General features: G+C 30.5%; 2 protein-coding genes across 3 annotated transcripts; one reads left to right on the forward strand and one right to left on the reverse strand.

Moving 5' to 3' along the window:
- The first annotated feature begins 3263 nt into the window (after positions 1–3263).
- LOC114385273 (lysM domain receptor-like kinase 4) lies at positions 3264–5057 on the forward strand. Its single transcript, XM_028345289.1, has one exon. The coding sequence runs from the start codon at positions 3264–3266 to the stop codon at positions 5055–5057; it is 1794 nt and encodes a 597-aa protein (XP_028201090.1).
- Positions 5058–5350: 293 nt separating this feature from the next.
- LOC114384908 (protein DA1-like) lies at positions 5351–12649 on the reverse strand. 2 transcript variants are annotated; one of them, XM_028344742.1, is made up of 12 exons: positions 12190–12649; positions 11889–12025; positions 11688–11793; positions 10680–10815; positions 9832–9952; positions 9659–9742; positions 8157–8276; positions 7821–8033; positions 7330–7386; positions 7092–7201; positions 6049–6107; positions 5351–5923 (listed from the first exon to the last, which is right to left on the reverse strand). In XM_028344742.1, exons 2-12 carry the CDS (start codon positions 12000–12002, stop codon positions 5607–5609), a joined length of 1437 nt encoding a protein of 478 aa, XP_028200543.1. In that variant the 5' UTR covers positions 12003–12025; positions 12190–12649; the 3' UTR covers positions 5351–5606. The 2 variants fall into 2 exon arrangements, with proteins under 2 accessions (XP_028200543.1, XP_028200541.1); XM_028344740.1 differs by having other exon boundaries at positions 11889–12068.
- Positions 12650–19966: the final 7317 nt, after the last annotated feature.

Consider the following 19966-nt stretch of genomic DNA (forward strand, 5'->3'; position numbering starts at 1 on the left):
CTTGATTGTTGGTTTGAAGATAAAACTTTTGTCAAAGTTTGTGGAAGATGCACGGAGGAAGCTAAACTTTGAAGGATGAGGAGCCTATGTTCTTAAAGAAAAATTGAAAGCTTTGAAAAAGGAGCCAAGACTAAGGACACTTTGGGAATTTGGATAGCAGACATGCAAATCCAAAGTGAAATGAAGGAGTTGGAGTTAAAAAAATATCCAACCGACCTTGATGAAGACAAAATGATAAAGGAAAAGATGCTACACGAGGAATTTTGGAGGGTAGTGAATTGTAGAGAATCTTTATCTAGACAAAAGTCTAGGGTAAAGTGGCTACTAGAAGAAGATAAAAATTCAAAGTTCTTTTATGACAACGTAAATTGGGTAAGGAGGAAAGGAATGTTAAACGGGTTGAATTTAGAAGGATGGTTGGGTGGATGACCCATTGAGGGTGAAAGTGGAAGTTGAGAAGTTCTTTGAGGAAAGATTCAAAGAAAGAGAGAAAGCTAGGCCAAAGTTGGATGGTGCATGTTTTAATAAATTATCACGAGGATAATTGTCTGTTAGTGGCCAATTTGAGATGTTGGCCAAAATATTCAATTCATTTTATCTTCTTATTTTCTTCTCTAAAAGTTAAGTTGCATTTATATTTATTCTAAAACTGATCATAAATAGAATCTGTCTCACGCTGTTTGTTTTTCGTGGCATATGCATCCATTTTCTTCTTTAACCAAGATATGCCATGCCGGTCGACTGATGTATTAGCTAGTCAAAGTTGAAATGGGTGATTAATCACTACAAGATAAGGCTATGTGCCTAAGTGTATATATATATGTCATTATCGTTAATTTGACTGTGATTATGAAGATTCAGTTTATCTTTATAAGTTGGATTCTTTTCACATGGCTAGTTTTTTTTTTATAAAAAATAAATAAACAGTGCTTTGTTTCTCATATATCTTTGTTCGCATTTATTTTTTATATATCATACGATACGATAAACAATTTTGTTTTTATGTATTAGAATCATGCAATGGTGTTACTCGTTGGTGGAAGCACTATACATCTATCATCAAATTTTAAACCAGAGGGTACTATCTTCTGAAAAGACGATTCTTAATTTACACATATTGGATCTTCAAAATATTAGAACCAACTTTTCTTCCATCTATAATTATATAAGACATTTCATGGTTATAGTATACATTTTAACCTCATTACTCACCTCTTAGGCTCAATGACTTTGGCATTGGAGTGTTTACTTAAGTAAACACAAGTCTCGCTACTCATCGAAAGTCACCGTCAGTGTCGCCTGCTTCCTAGCTCCATCGCATTTGGAACTTTTCGAACTATTAATAATAGAGTTTAAATTTTACATTATCAACTGATTAATATTTATTTTAGATATGATTTGTAAAATAATTATAACAAAAAAATATAATTTTACCATATTTAAGAGTACATAATTAGATAATAGTATAATTTTTAATAACATTAATGCATTCATAATAATGTTATTTTTACATATAATATGAGGTGATTCACATCTCCAAATTGATTATTAGTACCGATCAATTAAAATTTGGGTGTTATCATGTAAATGAAGTGTGTTGAAATAATGTTATTAATTTTCACATATTTCATTGCTTTACCAAAAAAAAAAATGTATTAATTTTCACAACATTATTGTACATTGCGTGCACGGTAAGAAAGAATGGAACGTAACAACTTAAACTTGAATTTTGAGTAGCATATTATATCATTCGCATCTTAAAGAATATTCATGGGTTAAATAACCATATCAAACTTACTAGTTTGGTTCGGGTCAAGTTTTATCAAAGAAAAAAACTAAACTAACTTAATTAGTTTGGTTTGTGTTATCCAAGTGAGATCAAATTGAACCAATGAATAATTCTACTCACACTCATGAAATGCATATATATGCAAACCACTAGGCTTGACTTAGTGGTGAAAGTTTGGAGTAATATGCAATCAGATTCTAAGTTTGAATCTACGATTATTATACACACAAAAAAATTACTTATATACTCGTATTACACTTATTTTCCATATTTTAATTAACTTAAATAAGATCTTTTATAATGTGTTTGATTGGAAAATGAGTCAAACATGAATATTATTGTAATACTAGCATTAATGACAAAATTTTAATAAAATTGAAATTTATTTAATGATTAATCTCTCTTAACATATATTTCATACATACAACTTAATATCTGCTCCTACCCTTTTCTTATTATTGTACTTTTGTTTTTCTTTTTTCTTCTCTACCTCATTCTTATTTATTTTGGCTTCTTTTGAATCAGCGGACTACTGGGTTGTGTTGGCTACATCAAAGTTTTGTTATATTATTATGTAATCATACATTTGATAAAATGCTCTTTTCTTACTTATAGTATTTTTTAAAATCTGACCACTTTTTTTTTCATTTTAAAATTTTTATAATTTTAATTTAATCCTCTGAAAAATATCCTTATATTTGATTCTCTCATTAGTCATCAAATATTTGAACAATTCCCCTCTTGTTTGCATAATATTGTGGTGTCCAAATTGACGCAGTATAAATAGCAACTCATCTTTGACAGTGACCCAATTAATATAATAATTAATCATAAGTTCTTGAAAATGTACTCACCACAATCTAATCAGTAAGATAAATCATGCCAGCTTCGAGCTGGCTAGATCGTTGAGAACGAAAATATAAGGACACAATTGAAACCTTCCTTCAAGTGACCATATATTTTTATGCATTCTCTCATTCTATTCATGAAAAAAAAATTCAGATTGTTCTTCATCTTCATATTTCTCTAAGTTTACATCATAGCATAATATAATATGTAGCAACCCCAAAACTGGGTCAATTAAATATGATATCATAGTTCATGTAATCCATCTCTAAAAGCAAATCAAGGTACGCAAAACTGTGGTCCCACCCAACAATTGGCAATTAATTGCCTATTGTTTTCTGTAATATATACTGAATTAGTCAGCAAAATTTTCACGCGTTATTATTGAATTCTAATATAATATTGGTAGCATTAGCATATGTCTCAAACTCGAACATCTTAAATTATCACACACTCAAATGTTCTCACCTTGTTTTTCATAGTCTTGTTTCGTCAAGAACACAATCTCACCATGAATCATCATGTTGTGTTTCTCTTCACACTAACCTTTCTTCTTCTTTCTTTTAATGCCAAAGCACAGCAGAATTACTCAGGGAATTCAATACTAAGTTGCAAGAATGATGACAAAATGGGGCCTTCACCTTCCTTCCTTTACACTTGCAATGGCTTCAACAAAACCTGCATGTCCTTCCTCATCTTCAAATCCAAACCTCCTTTCAACTCCATAACTACAATCTCCAACCTCACATCATCAAACCCAGAAGAGCTTGCAAGAATCAATGATGTCACTGTGCTCAAAGTGTTTCCAACTGGGAAAGAGGTGATTGTCCCTTTGAACTGTTCTTGTTTAACTAGGGAATATTACCAAGCTGAAACCAAATATGTATTGGGGCAATCCCCAACATATTTCACGGTGGCAAATGATACTTTTGAGGGTTTGACCACTTGTGATACCCTCATGCGTGCTAATTCATATGGTGAACTTGATTTGCTTCCTGGCATGGAACTGCACGTGCCACTCAGATGTGCTTGTCCTACATGGCATCAGATCACAAATGGCACCAAGTATTTGCTGACATACTCAGTGAACTGGGGTGATAGCATTAAAAATATTGCTGCAAGGTTCAATGTAGCAGCAGGTAATGTGGTCGATGCCAATGGTTTTTCCACACAAACACAAACTATTTTTCCATTCACAACTGTACTGATTCCTTTGCCAAGTGAACCTGTGAGTTCAATGGCCATAATTGTCAATGGTCCACCAGCTGTGTCACCTCTTCCTGTTTGCAGCTCAGAAAAGTGCAACTCAAGGAGGAAACTTTACATTGTTATTGCCACCACTGGGGGTTCCATGCTGGTTCTTTGTGTTGTCTTATTTGGGGGTTTTCTGTGCAGAAAGAGATCAGCAAGGTTCATTAAGAGAGGTGAGCAAAGTGAGAAAGCAAAGAAGTTGTCTTCGGAAGATATCCGCGGCAAGATAGCCATCATTGAACATCACTCCAAGGTGTACAAGTTTGAGGAAATAGAGGAGGCCACTGAAAACTTTGGTTCAAAGAATAGAATTAAAGGTTCTGTGTTTCGTGGAGTATTCGGTAAAGAGAAAAACATATTGGCTGTCAAGAAAATGAGAGGAGATGCATCCATGGAAGTGAATTTGCTGGAAAGGATCAATCATTTCAACCTGATAAAACTGCAAGGTTACTGTGAAAATGATGGTTTCCCCTATCTTGTTTATGAGTTTATGGAAAATGGCTCTTTGAGAGAATGGCTAAGCAGAAACAGGTCGAAGGAGCACCAGAGTTTGGCATGGAGGATCCTGATTGCTCTGGATGTTGCCAATGGTCTTCAGTATCTTCACAACTTCACAGAACCTTGCTATGTGCACAGGAACATAAACAGTGGAAACATTCTACTGAACAGAGATCTAAGGGCCAAGATAGCAAACTTTGCTCTTGTTGAAGAATCAGAAAGTAAAATAACTTCTGGTTGTGCCGCATCACATGTCGTGAAATCGAGGGGTTATACGGCTCCGGAGTATCTGGAGGCAGGGATGGTCACTACCAAAATGGACGTTTTTGCCTTCGGAGTGGTGCTGTTGGAATTGATCACGGGTAAAGATTCTGTTACCCTACACGATGGAAGAGAAGTGATGCTTCATGCAATCATAGTAAATCTCATTGGTAAAGAGAATTTAGAAGAGAAGGTGAGTTTGTTCATTGATCCTTGCCTCACTGTCACTGGAAACAGTGAGATAGTATGTGCTCCCCAGCTAGTTAAACTTGGTCTGGCATGCTTGATCCAAGAACCAGCAGAGAGACCAACCATGGTAGAGGTAGTCTCTAGCTTATTGAAAATATATACAAGTTATATGGAGCAAATAATACCACCTAGCATCAGCAACAGTCCTAGCATGGAGAGGTGAAATGATAGAAATTTCGCTAAACTGATATGGAATGTACACTTGTATTGCCTTTGCAATTAATTTGTATATATTATAAGTATTTTCACGTAGAATTTTAGTTTGGTTCTTTAATACAGAAGTTATTTGCCCCTCCTGCATCTGTTTTTACTTTTTACCAATCATAATAATTTTCCACGGTGCCCACCTGATTCCTTATTTGCTGAATAAAGCTTAATGATTCCCTATAAACAAGCTAGCTGAAAAGGAGAAGAAAAATAAAAGTCATAAATAAAGACGTACTTCGCTAGATATTGTGAGGAAACTAAAGTTTTTTTTTTCTTATTTTTGGGAGATAGCAGCGGTTGGAAGTTGGTAATGCCAAAAAATAGCAGTCTGATAAATCAAAAGAAAAAATGTGAATGAACGGTATCAATAATTACAAGTACAAAAAATCAACAATTCGTGGAAGCTTATGCCTAAGCACCTTGGCCTCGGTTTCTAATAATAACAGGCCAGGCTTTATATCTAGAAATAATGAGAAACAATCTGTTAAAAGGGGTATCTTTGTACTTAATATGGAAAAGTCCCTGTCATCCTGATATGATGAAGGGTCCTTTGTAGACCATATTTACTCACTGCTTTTTGACCTGCCCTAAACCCACCTCCATAAACAGGGGAAATGTCTGATTCAATCTGGTGTTTGAAGAACTCCCCAAGCTTCCTCTCAAACTGAGGTCTTTTACCTTTTCTAGATGTATGTGATGCAGACGAGGATGAGGCTGATACAAAGTTGCTGCCTGATGCAGAAGAAAGTTCAGACTCCAACCACATATGAGACAAAACCTGACAGATACCTTCTTCAACATCTTGACTTAGAGTCCGATAACCTTCACAAGTTAGCATGAATTTGAGAGACAATCCCAACGAAATAACATTGGTTTAATAGTAGGTGATAAATCTCAACTGCTAAAATGAATCCTAATGAAATAGATTCCCAACAATAAAATAGTACCTTTAAGCCGCAGCCATGCATGCATCATCTCATGAGCTAGGATTGATCCAGTAAGTAACCTGTGAAAAGAAGAAAAAAATCATGTATAAATAAAATCAACTGATGAAGACAAAGTTGTTGTGAAAGAAATAGGGTGGTGGGGAGGAAGGATTTTCTTTCGGAAGATATATTCTGAAAGTCAGGAGACTTGAGCAAACATTCAAAAAAGATAATCTTGCATGCATAGGAAAACTATTATATAATTCAATATAAACAAGGCAACGCTTGCTTGGCTGCAGATATTACTTTTTAAATCAACTTCCTCTTCTAATTCCAAAAGAACACAGGTTTTTACATTAAGTACGAAAGAGAATTCACAAAAGCTAAATCCCACGGATACAAAAGAGGAAGAATGTTACAATTAGCAGCTTTTAGCTCCTTTCATTTTATTAAGTCATGTTAGCAAAAGCTCTGTGTAAAATACACTGCTTTTGTCTAACATACAAGACTTAATTGTACATTAGTCTCTTATACTATCATCATTTTGCAAATTTGGTCCTCCCAATTTTTATCTCGAATTTGATCCCTCATTATTTTAATTGTTTAGTTTTGGTACATCAGTTAACTTGACAGCCAATATTTAACAAAATGTTGACGTGATATTCTATTGCACTGTGCCACTGTCACGTCAGCACATCCATACTGATGTGACACTGTATTGCACTGCTATATCAGCATTTTTGTAAAATATTGGAGGTCACATTAACAAAAACTTACCAAGATTATACAATTAAAATAGTAAGAGGATCAAATTAGTGAAAAAATTGGGGGGGGGGGGGGGGGGGGGGGGAAGTTAACATAATTACGAGAGTAAGGGGACCAAAAGTGAAATTATGCTAACATATAATATTATCTAGATCTCTCCAGCTGAACGCATATTACATTTTCTGGTTTCATGGATCTTTTGTTAACAGTTGTTTTCATACTTGGGAAACTTTTTTGTCTTTTAGATTATTATTTATCTCCAAGTTACACAAGTTGCAAAAGCACTAAATTATTATTACCTTGGAAGACCATATAAAATGAGAATTGCAGTCACATCGCAGCGTGTAGTCGGTCTGTATGGCTGTGCTCTCATGTCCATTGTTGTCCCAAGTCTAGGTCGTCTCGAGAACTGATCAAGTTTAAATGCAATGTACCATAAATTGCTAATTATTGGTTCTAAAGAAATGTTATCATCTAACCATTAAAAAGAAAAAATGTCAGTACATCACCAAAACTGAACATAACAGGAAATCTTACAGTGCTGAGCTCCTCTGAGAGGCAGAGCCCTCTGGTTTCCGGCATGTGATAGTGGCCCTGCCCAAGATAAAGACTCAAATATGAAAATGGAAAAACACTGTTTAATCATGAACTAATAATGAATTAAAGCTTCATAGGTGAAAGCATGTTGACTTGGACAGTATTATTTATTGCAAGCATTAGACTTCCAAATGTGAATATGCTTTTTTTGTTTCCTTTTTGCTCTTAAATTTTCTATATCGTGCTAGTCATATTGAACTATTTGACATAGCATGTGGTTAACATATCACGAATAGAAAAACCTTCATCAGAGATAGCATTCTCAAAGCTATCAATAGCAAAAGGCATTATTTTACTTTTAATATTAGTTGTGCAGACAATGCCAAACACCAAAAAATAGTTCCTAGTATGTCAGACAGCTGAATGTCATTACAATCAAATTATCAGTTATTATATTTATAGCAAACAGATGGAAATGCATTTTCTCTTACATTCTTCTCTCCTTCTCTTGCTTCATTCAGTGCTTGTCTTTCAACCAATAGAAGTGGAATTTGTTGGTCCAGTTTCATATTTAGGCTTTCATAAAATCTTTGTATATCAGCATGAAGGGGTTGGCATTCATTAGTATCCATGATAGCAGAATCAAGACACTCTAAGCAGAGCTTCCGGCCATCCTTAAGAGCAATATATCCTGCCTCTTGGGACTGCATATGATGAGAGAAAATTTTACATTCTATTCACTTTGCACTGTACAAGTTCATCCACCTTTCCCTAGGCAAGACTACAAATAATATTTTATCAGATAAATATACTCCATCCATACTAACCTCCATTCGCTCGCAGCTGCAACAGCGTGTAGTACCATCATGTTCGTGAGTAGGGCAATATTTCTGGATCCAGAATGGATGTGCCCTATATTCAATAAGACCAGCAGGATTTGTTGGAATCTGTGAAAAAATATATATTACCAAAAACCAACAACAGGCAATGAGATATAAGGTTGAAGTCAAGGTGAAAACTTAAAAGCATGTCTTTTTCAAAATCTAACATGAGAGTTATAAACAACTACAATCATGAATGACTCAGACAATGTCCACAAGTTTGGAGAAACAAGGTGATTCCAGTAGCACTTTATACTACCTCCATGATCATTTGTGGTAAAAACAAAAGCCTCACCAAGAACATGAACTATAAATTTCAGAAATATAAGCCCTAAACCCTTTCCCTTGTTCTTCTCTCATTCTCCTCCATCCTAGCAGCAAAGGTTTGCCACATCTCTCTTATTTTTCTCAGAAGTGGAAAGTTCCATTGATAGTGGTTCATGCAACTCTAGAGAGTGATCCACTCAAGAATGGTAAATTCCAGTGAGAAGGTTAGTTTAGTGGCAAGAATGTCAATGCCACAAAGGTTGAGGATGGTGAAAATTTGTCTCAGAGAATGTTGTGCAGCTATTTTGGTTCAAGACGTGGAATGTGGGGCTGAGGTGTTGGGAACTATCCATTGAGGAGGTGGTGCTCACTGTGAAAGGAGAGGTGTTGTTTAGTTGAGAATTGAGATTGAAGGCGGCTTTGTGGTGGTGATGAGCAGTGAGGTGATTGCTGCAGGGTGTGTAGGCGATATTTGGCAGATATAGCAGATGGATGGTCATGGTACAGGGTGTGCTTCACAGTAGCAGAAGCTGGAAATGTTGTGGTTTTTGTGATGGTTTGGATAAAGTTAACAAGATGATGGGAATGTTGGCTGACACAAATTTGAGAGTGGTTAGGTCTTATGGTTTGACGTTCCTTAGTCTTTATATGCTGATTCACAAACCATGTATTGCTGTCGTTATTTATTCCTATTAGAAATTAACTACCAGAACTTTAGTATCTTGGTTGTTATGCACGTAGGTGATGCTGAGTGAGAAAGAGATGTGAGCAAGTGATGATGTGCAAGGGAATCCTGTTCACTTTGAAAGGGTAAAAAAGGAGAACAAGGGTGGACACATCTCAAGGAGGGAATTGACACCCATACTCAACACAGGAATGGCATTGTCACATCTCAGGAAAGTGAAAGCTACCATATTTCCACAAAGAAGAATTGAAGGCTCTCAATCTCATCCTTCCTGATTCTATTTTTGAAGGTGAAGAAAATAGCACAAAGAGGGTGACAGGGGTATAATTGTTAGTAGCAGCAAAGGAGAATCAGATCTGTTAATCAATGTTAGCTAAAGGGGTGTTATTAGGGTAACAAGTGACAGGTCAAAAAATAGCATGGGTGTGCATGTCATATAAGCAAATCTAAGGGGTACCAAGTGCAATTTTCCCTAAAACTTGTTAAAAATACTTACGAAGTGCTTGCAGACATCACATTTTGGATGGTAGCTTTCCTTATAGCATGATTTATGATAAGGGTAATTCCCAGATGTGGAAAACTGCAATAATAATATGTATAAAACAAAGCATTAAGTACAGAATAAAAACCATATATGAAAACAAGCAATGTGGCCGGTAATGTTAGCACCTCGTAATCAGAGATTGGTAGGTTGCAAGCACGGCAGCGGAAGCATTCAGGATGCCAGAATGCATTCAAGCAATTCAGATATCGTCCATAACCAATCTCAGTATAGCAGCCAGCACAAATCCTATTATGCAAATAACTAATCAACTTAAATTATGTGCATCACATGTATTATTGATAATATAGAGGTATAGCAAATTGAACGAAGAGAATAATTTCTCCAACAATCGAAAACAAACAGGAAAACATTGGTTAGAAGTTTTCTCCCTTTACGAGCATTAAGCGTGATGGCTAGACATATGATACAACCTGACAAATAATCGTATCTCTTCTTTGCAAGTGGAACTTAATTCATAGGGACTTGTGGGTATCTGTTACTAATTCATCGTATAAAAATTTGGAGTCTAGACATATATATTAATACTTGGCTCTATATCAGTTCAAATGCAGCAGTCTTCACTCTACTACTGTATCTTTATGATATGTTTGGTACAAGGTATTTGAAGAGGATAAAAAGGATGATTATTTGTAATCAGTCATAGCAATATCAGTTAATAAATAATTCAATAGGACCAACACAAATAAGTGGGAATTACAAGGAAAATTTGTTGGGCACCAATTAAAGGATATAGCACACATTAAAATAGATCATTCCAGACAATCCAGCGGTGGCAGTATATGACACAAATCAAGGTGAGAATTGATAGAACCAATAATTATGACCCTATGGTAAATGGTGAATAAAAATACTTTAGATGATTCTTTCAGCATATCCATTGAAGTGGTGAAACAAAAAAAGTATTGAATTATGATGCCAAATTCATACATTGTCATCCCCCAACATCTCATACCTGGACCCCATGGGGAAATACTGAATTGGTGGTTGATACATATTTTCATTTCCATATCTGGGAGGAGACTCCAAATTTAGACTTTGTTCTATAGCTCTGGCAAGTTGTTCATCTTCTTCTAATTGTGATCTGTAGTCTATAAAACAGACAGAGAACCTTGTTAATGTAAAACTGTAATATATTTCATACTAAGGTAAATACAATTTAGACAAGACAAGATTACTTTTGAGGAGGGGAGGAGGGGTAATATATATTTAAAAAGGATAGATATAAAAAAAATGTGCAAATTAGTCAATCTTCACCACCTCTAGAAAACATAAGCAGAAACTCCCGTGGCAAATAAAGAGCAAAATGGTTACTATCTTGGACTTAATGCAAAACAACTCTAATTTTTAATACTTCCAAACACAGTGGTAAATGGTAAAACAAGAAATGAGCATATAAATGGAAGTCAAGCTACCAACTAACTAACTAAGCCAACAATGCAAAATATCAAATTGCCACAGATTTTGCACAAAGAAAAGCGTGGCAACCACATTTACAAGCACATTTAATCAAGACATTCAATAGAAAGCAATTGGTTCTTTCATTTACCAAATGATTTTGGTCACAGATTTCATATCAAAAATCTCATAATTACAAAATGAAGACAAAGGGGGGACAATGGAAAAACACTATCAATAACTAGAAAAACGGCAACACTGAGTGTTACAAATTCAGAACTTCTCGAATTGCATTAGTCCATACTTCATAGTTCATAATTAGCAGCAGTCACATAGACTGTAAAGACTCAAACAAATGAAACGGCACACACGCAATTCTCTCTGTTGCAAGAATACACAGCAATGGAGTTACAAGGTTGGTTTGGTGGTTGAAGGGAGAAGGTGAGAGGGAAAGGTCATGGGTTCGAATCTCTTCCACTAACAATTAACATTTGTCGATAACAAAAAAAAAAAAAAAAAAGAATACACAGAAGCAACAATGTTTGAAGAGCTACAATTCACTCACCATTTACATTGTTGTTTGCTTTCTGAGTCTCTTCCACCAGAGACAGTGCAATAGCACGATCGATATCTTCATTCTCGTTCTGGTTCTGGCTCTGGTTCCAAGCATCCTGCAATTCAAAACAAGTTATAGACAGTGAGGACAAAACAGTAACAACTTCCAAAAACATTATTGGTTTCTTTAAGGAGGAGAGTGAGTGCTGACATTTGTTACCCCCGAAGTGGATGGCAAGTAATAACCCGCATCCTCTTTATAGTAATGCCCTTCCGAAAGCTTATTATGATCGGAGCCTTTAAAAATTCTGCTAAGCCAACCCATTCACTCACTCAAATTCGCTATAACTTCATACTCAGAAGAAAAATAAATAAATAAATAAAAATTCTCCTGCACATATTGCAAAACAAGAGCAAATTAAAAAAAAAAAAAACAAAGAATATTATCAAAGCTGAATGTATCAATTAACAATTGGATGCTGCAAAACCTTGAATTATGAGTTTGGACTCACCTTTGAACAAATAGCGGAAGAATCGAGGCTCAATTGAAGAAATTAGGTTTTGTTTTTGGTGCGAAGTGTGTGATCTAATAACTTACAAGGTACTACAAAATTAGAACAATTTTGTTTAGTTTAATTTTATTTTATTTTTGGTGTGTGTGTGTGTTTTAAGGTAAAAGAGGAATAGTTCAAAAACGAATGGGAAAGCGAAGACTGAAGATCATTGACAATTGCAGAGACGATAAGGGAAGGGAAGGAAAGTAGAAGTGCACGCGATTTGAAAGTCAGAATAGAAGAAACGAGGAGGCAGCGTTTGTTTGGGATTAAAGAGAAATGAAGAAGGAAGGAAGAATCAACGAAAAATGGAATTACAAGCTGGAGGTTGGTGGGGTCCTCCTCCTTCTTCTTCTTCCCTTCTCCTCAAGGAGACCTCAAAGGCCAAAAAAACACTTCTAAAGTTTCTTTATTGTTACGGAAGAACAAGAGGGAAGAGAGTTTTATTGCAGCCCAAATTATTTATTTGCTTTTTTAATCTTATTATTATAATTATTTTTAAAAGTTTAATTTTATTTTTTTTATCTTATAAAGATTTACTTTTGTTATTTATTTTTTATTCAATTTAATCTCCTGATTCATTCTAATTATTTAACAATTAATTTTTTATAAAAATAAAGTCAAGAGGAAGGGAAGAAAATTGAACTAAAAAACTTTATTTTTAAATAATTAATGACATCGATTTTAAATAAAATAATGATCAAATTAAATTAAAAAATTAAATAAGTTTTTTTTTAAAAAGATAAATAACTAAAATGAAAAAAAATAATAAGATAAATAAATTAATCAAACTTTTTAAAAGATTAAAGTCCAAAGTCAACTAAAAAATAAGATAAAAAACTAAATAAATTATTTAACTATTAATTAATTAATTTTGTCGTTAACTGTGTTGTTGCTTTGTGGGTGGATATCAAGTATTGGGCAAATTTTGTAAATAATTAATTTCTTGTTAAAAAATTACATTTTTATTTCTAAAATGCATTTTTTATACAATATCATTTGAATTCAAAATTTTAGTTAAAAATATTGATTTGGGTATCACTGAAATAACTATTTATTTATTGGTTTGGGTGGCGTTGTGGGCGGTTGGGTAGAAACGGCGGAGAGAGAATAGAGATCCGGAGCTGCAAGGATTACTAACACCACGCGGGGATTAGTTGTCATGTGGTGGAACCATAGGGGGCGGGGACAAGCATCTAGAAGAAATTATAAAAGCAACAAAAAATACTACTACTATTTCAAATCAATTGATTTGATTAATCATTAGCTACATGTTGGTTTGAGTAAAATTCAGCTTAGATCTTTTAAATAATATTTGGTTTCAGTTTTGTGTGCAAGAAAAAATATGATAAAGCAAAATATTTAATTAAATTTACTAGCAAATATTAGATACATAAAATTAATAAACGTGATAAAAAAATATTACATACAACAACTTTAAAATTTAATTTTATATTTAAGTTTTTTACATTTTAGTCCTTATATCTAAAAATTTAATATTTTAGTCATAAGTTTTTTTTTTAGTCTTTATTTCTGTATTTTGTCATATTTGAAAAACATAAATTAGACACTGAAACAAGATTTGAACATTCATTATTACTAATATCATGTAATTTTTTCTATTTTAAACATTGTAAAATAGGTCATTTCTTTAACTAACACATGCTCCTTCTAAGATTCCAATTTCCACATCAAAATTCAAAAAATGAACAAAAAAGGTGAAGAAAGATCAAAATGAAAAGGATATAAATAAAAAATATGACATAAACAAAGATCATTTGATAAGTTTAAAAAAAGGTTTCTTACAAAAAAAAAAATAATAAAAATCAAAAGGTTCAAATCATAAGAAAATTCTCTCACTTAAGTCAAAGCTCAAAGTTTAAAGCCAAGAAGACACAAGTATTTTTTAGTTCCTTGAGCCTAATTTATTAACTTAATAATAACTATATAATAAAATAATGTACAATAAAAATTTCATCATTATCCTATTTTAAATTTTTGACATGATACAATTTAAGGATAATCTTGTCAATTTAAGCTTTAATTATACTATTTTCAATCATTTTTTTTTATCAATTTTAAAATTTGAGCACGTGTCATCCTGAAAAGTAAAACAATAAAATAATATATTTTATCAATTAATTTTAAGATTAACACACATTAATTATCTAAGAAATACTAATTAAGTACAAAGAGAAAGATGATGAGTTTTAATTATTTTAAAGGTAATCTTGGAAAAATAATATATATTGCAAGTAAATTTAATGCTACTAACTAAATTAATCTTTCTATTTCTATAAAGGCAAGAATTAGTTAGGCTAAATATAATTTCCGTCCTCTTATTTTTTTTTAAATTCGTGATTTTAGTCCTCTATTTTTTATTGAGATATTTTGTCTCCCATTTTTAAAAAATCTACAATTTTAGTTTTCCATTTTTAAATTTAGACATTTTATTTCCCACTTTTAAAAAAAAATCTTCAGTTCTATTTTTTAATTTAGACATTTTGTTTTCCACTTTTAAAAAAAATCATGATTTTAATCCCTATCATCAATTTCAAATGTTAATGTGTACTTTATTAACGTTAACTGATATGTGTCTATTTATTAGTCATGCAGTAGATATTTTTTCAATTATTTAATTACTAATAAACTTAATTTATATAAATAAGAATCATAAAAAAATTAGTCAAAATAAATAAAATCATGAATTTTTTAAAAAAATTAGAGATGAAAACTTTCAATTAAAAAAATGAGAGGACTAAATTTTTTTTGAGTATTTAACGCAACTTCATAATTAAGACTCAACAATATTTTTTTACTTGAATTTTTTAATTATCAATTATTATATATTAAGAAAATTTTAAATTCAACACTAATAATTGCTTAATGTTACTTTAAAAAATTAGAAATATATAAGTAGAATTTTCAAATTCTTTAAGTTATGATATAAATGATTGATTTTGTCTCATACATTCTATTATTTATTTTTAAATAAAATACTTATACACATAAATTATTTTAAACATGCATATAAACAAGGAATGTGCAGCCTGCGCGGATGCACGGATTACCAACTGATTATGTCTTAAAATGAGTTTAACACATTTGGACCTTCACTAAACAAACTTAAGCCCGATTAGAAACCTTATTACATTTGAATTCGCAAAGAAGCAAAACATAGTTTACTAATGCTATCAAGGTCACTTAAACAAGAATAAAAGTCGCTAAAGCAAAAAAATGTTACACAATGTAAATAACAATTTTGCCTAAGCTATATATTATTTGAGATGGGATCAAATGATGTTAAAGTATCAAAATTAACTCATTAACTCACTAAAAAAGTAACGCGCTCTCTAAGTCCCTCACGCGTCCTCTCATTAACATCACCTCTCTAATTACTTTTTTTTTTCACACATGGTCATTCGTTCCTTATTTAAATCTATTTGAATTTGAGTGTGCATATTTTTTTTAATATTAACCGTTATATGCTTTGAATCGGAATATTAGAGTCACTAGTTTTAAGTAGACAAAAAGAATAAAAATTAGATATATAAAAAAATCACTATCAAAAATCTATTGCAACTCTCAGGTTAAGCCTTCAATTTCCGTCCAAATAGATAACACAAAGAAATTCTGGAGAACAAGGTCATGTGAAGGGCTTTTAGAGAGAACATCGCATTTTTAAAAACCAAAGAAATTTCCATCCAAATAGATAATTCAAAGAAATTTACTTTTAAAACCAAAGAAAACTATGCCAAGGGAAAATAAAGGGATGAGATCTGGTGTGAAACTTAATTTGATGGTGTCATTTAATCTTAACCCATGTTATTTACATTTATTTAAATTGATTGATTTATTATGTTCACAAAAAGGTTTTTTTTTCCCTTCAAATAATACAAAGTAGTCTAGCCTTTTGTGAGTAATGTTATATCCTTTAAAATTTTCTATTATTTTATAAATAAAATATTAAATGAAAAATAATTACATTTAATGTTTTGAAATATAAGATTGCAGTCATGAATACTTTTTTCAGATTATATCCAATCAATACTTATTATAGGATAAAAAGAGTAGGAGAACTAATACGGTAATATATATGTTAGAAAATTTAATTTGAAATTCTTTAATTTAACATACTTTCAAAAAACTATTGATCTAACCTATTTAATAAATTAAAAAAATTAACCTTAGCTGTAATGCATAGATAAGATAACCTATAAAGTGTAACACCCGTGACCAGTAACTTGATACTTTTGTAAGGAAAAACTACAAATTAGACTAATGTGATATATATTTAACTTTAAAATAAAAAGCTATACTTTTTTATTTGTAAAAATTAAAAGATATATAATTTTAAAGTCTTTTATATATCTTTTTTCTTTCTAATGAATCAAACATTGTTACGTATTCATTTGTTATCAAAACTGATTGCTAGAAATATTATCAATTCATTTCCCCAATTATTTTGTTGTGTGAATTTTGAAGACAAAGAATAATTCATTCAATGTTTAAATTAACGTATAAAACTGATTTAAATTTTGTAACTTTTTATAAAATATTTTAAATTTTATTGAAAATATGATCTGACCTCATTATTATCACAATTAAAATCATTATTTCTCTTATATCTTATATATTATTTTAGGTGTCAATTAGTATTTTTTTAATTATTTATCTTTTTACTTTTGTATAGATAAGAAATAAAGGATGATTAGACAAATAAATTTTATAAACATATGCATCAAACAATTATAATAAATGTGCAGCATGCAAAAATGGAGTCAAATGAAATTTTTTTCATGTCATTGTTTCAAAGGCATGAAACTTTAAGCACTCACTTTTCATAACTTTTTCATTTTGCTAATCAATTATTGACTATTAGTATTTACATCACAACCTTTTCATAGTATTCTTGAGTATATTACATTTATATATAAAATCAAACAATTAGACACCAAGATAATTAAGTTAATAATAATAATAATAATGACATCAAAACTTATATTGAAGCTATCTTAATATTATTTTAGATTTTTAATTAGTTGTTCTTATTATTTTTCATATAAGACTTGTTTAATTTTGCTATTGACTTCTATTTGGTAGAAATCACACTTTTCTTTTTGCATACTTCCTTCATGCATAGAAATCAAAAGCTTTACTTCATTAATATATTTTTTAAGGATCAATTAGAAGAGGTGCATTTAAGGATTAATATATTTTTCTATTCTTTGTTTGAATCTAACAAGGCATGTGAAGTGCGGGTTGAGAATCAAACATTATATAACAACTCATTTGTGTTTATTATTATTATTATTATTATTTTCTATGCACATATGTAACTTTACATTTTTTGTTTCTTATTACTATTATGTTAATTAATTTTTTATCGTTATCGTTCAACTATTTTATATATGTTTTATACTTTTCCTTTTTTGCTATATTTTAAACAAATAATGCATACAATTTTACCCTGTCTTGTTTTTAATAATAAAAAAATCAATAATTAATTTGGCTTTTACTTTATATCTTCAACTTATAAAATTATTTTTTAACATGACATGAAGAGACCTTATTATAGATGATATTTAGAGTGGTAGTGCACTAGTGATAAATTCACTTAAGTGTTTTTCAAACTATTTTTTCATGCGTATATAATACTGAAAAAATGACAATTAAATTGATGCAAAAATCTCACTGGTAATTTATAGCAAAAATCATGTAAATAGTACATAATTTACAATATTAATTAAATTTAATATATAAAAACTATAAAAATAACATAATAATAACAACAACAACAAATATTATTCTTTATATTTATGTTACATAATGAATATTTATTATTCTTTAAGATCTAAATTTATATGAATAAAAAATCATAATATTTCGTAATTGACCATTACGAAAAATATTTACTATTATTACCATTCAAAATTATTATAATAGTTGTAAATTATTCAATAATAGAATAGTTATAATTACTAAATAACATTATTTTCCCAAATTTATTAAAAGTGAAAAAAAGAACATAAAAAGTAAAATATAATAATATAAAACAATTAGGACTATATACAAATAATAATTCTTACATAGATAAATAATTCTAATAGTAAGCAAATAAAACATATAAAGTCTCAAATATAAAAAAAAACTGATAAATATCCTTAAAAGTAATAAGTAATGAAATTAAAATCGAAGAGCTGGTAGTAATAATAATAGTAAAAACTAATATCTTGAAAATGATTAAAATATCAATTTAAAATAAATTTTTAATTTTTTAAATAAAAATATTTTAAATTGACTAATTATAAACATAAAATTTAAGTACTTGTAAACATAGTATTCCCAATAATAAAAATGAATATTCAAATTTATATAGTTATCAATTTATAAAATTATTATATATATATATATTTTTTAATTTATACATTTTATATAAGTATGACGTCATTATTATTTGGAGAAAGAAAAATCAAAATGAATTTTAATAGCTTAATATTTTTTCAAACAACATCTCCTCAATTAAAAATTTAATTAATTATCTCTTTTAATTTTAACTTATTATATTTAATATCCTATTTAATATTTTAAAAATTAGTTTATTAATGAGCATATATATTTTTAATATACAAATACTAAATACATTTTTATATATAATTTAATCGAACCGTGCATCACTCGAGGATTTAAAATCTAGTTGTTAGTGATATTAACTTTAGATTATCTCACATTTACATAGGAGAATGCTTGTGCAGATAAAATTGTCGCTTTTGGTCTTAGTTTAAATGATTTTTGGTGGTGAGATACAATCCCTTCCTTTGTTAGCTTCGAATTCTACACGAATGGAATAGATCTTCCTAATTATGGATTTAAATTATTTATGATTTTATGGGCATGGGTGTATGTTTCCTCATATCTTTTGTTTGTTTTTTTTTTTTTTATCAATGAAGCTTGGGGCAGCTTGGCTCTAGAGGAGGAAGGGTGTCAACATAGTTGAGATGTTTTATTCCTTTGTTATTTTGTGTTTCTTTGTTTTGTGTGGAAAAAAAACAATTGCTTAAAAGAAACTAAATTTCTCACTTTTTTTAAACTAAAATTAGTGATGGTAAATTTATTTGAAGAACACACTAGAGATTCTTAAACACTAAAACATTAAGGCCATAAAAAAATTTATCATGTCTAAAATTTCCACAAGAAATAAAATAATCAAATAAAAAAATTGTCGGCTATAATAGGTCAACTTCAACATTGGTGGCTTTAGTTGGAACTAATCCAAGGTAATCGCCTCAACCAATCAAAACATGAGAACATCACGCAAAACATGGAGTCAATTCTCAATAAACCGACCAGAAGACTTATGTGTCCATATACGGCCAATTTCAAATTCCATAAACCTACAAATTCGCACATTTCTTTGAGTTATATATATATATATATATATATATATATATATATATATATATATATATATATATATATATATATTGTATTAATTAATTAATCTAACTTACAAATCAATGTTAAAATAGAACATGAAATAATAGACACCCGTGGTAAAAAAACATTTTTTTATAGGAAAAAAATTTAAGAGGAGGGAATAACGTATAAGTTAAAACCAGAAAAATTTTCAAACTTAAAAACACTTACATTTAAGTCACTCTAAAGATATGAGTAGAAGTTCAAACTTACAACGCATTATATGCGAGATTCTATCTTATTTCACTACACAAATTCC

The sequence above is a fragment of the Glycine soja genome, chromosome 14 (genome assembly GCF_004193775.1).
Source record: "Glycine soja cultivar W05 chromosome 14, ASM419377v2, whole genome shotgun sequence".
Lineage (NCBI taxonomy): Eukaryota > Viridiplantae > Streptophyta > Magnoliopsida > Fabales > Fabaceae > Glycine > Glycine soja.

Excerpts from the sequence above, each read along its gene's own strand:
- LOC114385273 (XM_028345289.1), top strand. The coding sequence starts at position 3,264 with ATGGGGCCTTCACCTTCCTTCCTTTACACTTGCAATGGCTTCAACAAA.
- LOC114384908 (XM_028344742.1), bottom strand. The coding sequence starts at position 12,002 with ATGGGTTGGCTTAGCAGAATTTTTAAAGGCTCCGATCATAATAAGCTT. Across the intron at positions 7,387-7,820 it reads CAAGAGAAGGAGAGAAGAAT|GGCCACTATCACATGCCGGA; the intron begins GTAAGAGAAAAT and ends TATCTTGGGCAG. Across the intron at positions 6,108-7,091 it reads ATTTTATATGGTCTTCCAAG|GTTACTTACTGGATCAATCC; the intron begins GTAATAATAATT and ends TTCTTTTCACAG.